The 2,599-nt window shown below is 41.5% G+C and overlaps 1 protein-coding gene across 1 annotated transcript in view; it reads left to right on the top strand.

The window, feature by feature from the left end:
- Positions 1 to 2,150, top strand: part of limch1b (LIM and calponin homology domains 1b) — a 203,988-nt gene extending 201,838 nt beyond the window's left edge. Inside the window, exon 28 of the mRNA XM_063189675.1 lies at positions 1,138 to 2,150. Within this exon, the coding sequence (XP_063045745.1) occupies positions 1,138 to 1,163 (26 nt within the window). The 3' untranslated portion in view covers positions 1,164 to 2,150. The remainder of the gene's footprint in view (positions 1 to 1,137) is intronic.
- The last annotated feature ends 449 nt before the right edge of the window (positions 2,151 to 2,599 follow it).

The raw sequence follows: 2,599 nt of genomic DNA, 5'->3' as shown, positions 1-2,599 counted from the left end.
CTCTCTGTTTCTCTCTCTCTCTCTCTCTCTCTCTCTCTCTCTCTCTCTCTCTCTCTCTCTCTGTCCCCCTCTTTCCCTCCCCTCTCTCTCTCCACTCTGACACACACTGACTGGAACACAGTGCTATTTTTTCATTTTAATATATTGTAATGAGAGAACCGGCACAGGCAGGCCTGAACTGGGGGAGAAATAGGGCCCGGGCACTTTTGGCTTAAAGGGGCCCCTCATAATTAGCGGCGCAGAACTGACTCGGCGATGGGCCCCGCACCCTCGTGGGACCCTATTTTCAGAAATGTTTTAAATATATATATCTATATCTATTTATCTATCTATCTATATCTTAAGATAGATAGATAGATAGATAGATAGATAGATAGATAGATAGATAGATAGATAGATAGATAGATAGATAGATAGATAGATAGATAGATAGATAGATAGATAGATAGATAGATAGATAGATAGATTACTTTTCTGAATTTTTTTTTTTTTTTTTACATTTGTATGCCAGGTGGCCAGTCCAGCCCTGGGCACAGGCATCACAGACTTAAAATAATGAAAATGAAAAATGAAATGGCATAAATATTGTCCTTTACCATTTCTGTTATTTTTTCGCCACCAATCTTTTCTACTGTAATCTTAATAGTGTTCTAATCACAGCACTTAAAAGTCAAGAGGTGCCACATCCTTGTGGCAGAAATGCCACACTCTGTTCTTGTAATCTGACCTTGTTGTTCTGCTTTTGGAAAGAATAGCGTGAAGGCTTTTTCTTACATTTAAATGATAACGACACTGTAGTGATATCCAATGCACCTGTCCAACTACACCGCTGTAAGAAGTGTTATTTTTATAACCTAGACAGTATTATATAGCATTACATTTAATTTCAATATGTTTATATTTTTAATTGTGGGCAGTCATGGCTCAGTGGTTAGAGCGCTGGCCTTTAGATCAGAAGGTTGCCGGTTCAAATCCCACCCTTAACTGCACTTTCATCCATGGCTGACGTGCCCTTGAGCAACTAATCCCACATTGCTCCAGGGCCTGTAATCAATACCCTTTACCTAAATTAACTGTAAGTCGCTTTGTATAGGAGCGTCAGCTAAGTGTAATGTAATGTAATGTTGTCTCTCACAGCGGCAGGACAGCCCACCACCCTGTAAAGCATCCAGCCAGCCAGCCAGCCAGCCAGCCGGTCGGTCAGCCATGCAGCAAGAGTGGAGCTCCTAGCGAGTGCCCAGTCCATCCAGACAACGTCCGCTCCCATCCTCCTCCTCCTCCTCCTCCTATCCTCCTCCTCCTCATCCAGCATGTCCAGATACAACAACAACAGCTGTCGTGTGATGATGGTGATGGTGATGATGATGATGATGATGATGATGATGATGAGTCCCCTTCCTTTTCCCCCTTGGTCTCTCTGGTTCCTCATCCCTGGTCCTGGTCTGATGTTACCACCGTTGTGTCCAAAAACACCAAACAAAAACAAAACAAAAAAAACACACAAGAAAAGATGAAAAATGTCTTATGTCCACAGCCAAAATAAGAGGATGTTTTATGTGTTGTTTCCCACCTGCTCAGTAAACAATGTATGGAGTATTCTGCACTTCTGCCTAGAACTGGGGGGGTAGCCATTTTGTAGTACAGTGTTTTTTAACAGAAAAGAGGAGAGAGAAAAACAGGTCGACATTTGATTTGCTCCCTCACGATAACAAGTCCCTCGTCTGCCGATGTAACAGTGTACAATTGAATAGGCACAAGTGTCTCTTTGCTTGTGCCTAAACACAAATATGACCACTGTATTGTCTCTTTAGCATACACGCCCCAATCAGCAATCATGGGTTTGTTCACCAGCTAATCGTCTGTAGGTATAAATAATTGTGTACGACTGTAGCAGTCAGCGAGCAAAATGTATTACATTTCACAAACATTTTGACCCGTTCAAGTTGCTGTAGTAGTTGGAGATGTAGACACGTTGCACAATGGCGAGAGGAATCAGTCCGTTTGTTAGGTGGGAGCGCCTAGTACTGTATGGGAAGACGAAGACATTGTTGTTTCCACTTAAGAGGTATTTTTTCTCTATGTGGTATTTTGCCAAAAAAAGAAGACAAAAACAAAGGATGTTGGGTAACACTTTACTTGACGCCGGTGTCATAAGCATGTCATTACAGTGTCATAATAGGGTCGTGGCACAGTTAGGCATGTGTCATAAACATTATGTCCATGTCATAAACATTTTATGACTGTTGGCCTTGAGTGACATTCGGTTATGGCAAAGACAACCTACCGAATGTCACTTCAGGCCAACAGTCATAAAATGTTTATGGATATGGACATAATGTTTATGACTTATCTATGACTGTGTCATGACACTATTATGACATTGTAATGACATGCATATGACACCGGCGTCAAGTAAAGTGTTACCGGATGTTGTGTTTAACTTTACACACCGGCAACGTTTTAATCCTGCCTTCAATAAGAGGCTACTTTATGCAAGCACTTATCCCTTCTCTCACTTTTCCAAACCTTTGAAACTGATTTAGGACACAGTCAAATTCACAGTGTTATTTCAATACACAGATGGTCACATTCAACACTG

This window comes from Engraulis encrasicolus, chromosome 23, assembly GCF_034702125.1.
Source record: "Engraulis encrasicolus isolate BLACKSEA-1 chromosome 23, IST_EnEncr_1.0, whole genome shotgun sequence".
Taxonomy (NCBI): domain Eukaryota; kingdom Metazoa; phylum Chordata; class Actinopteri; order Clupeiformes; family Engraulidae; genus Engraulis; species Engraulis encrasicolus.
This window is presented reverse-complemented; position numbering and strand designations above follow the sequence as displayed.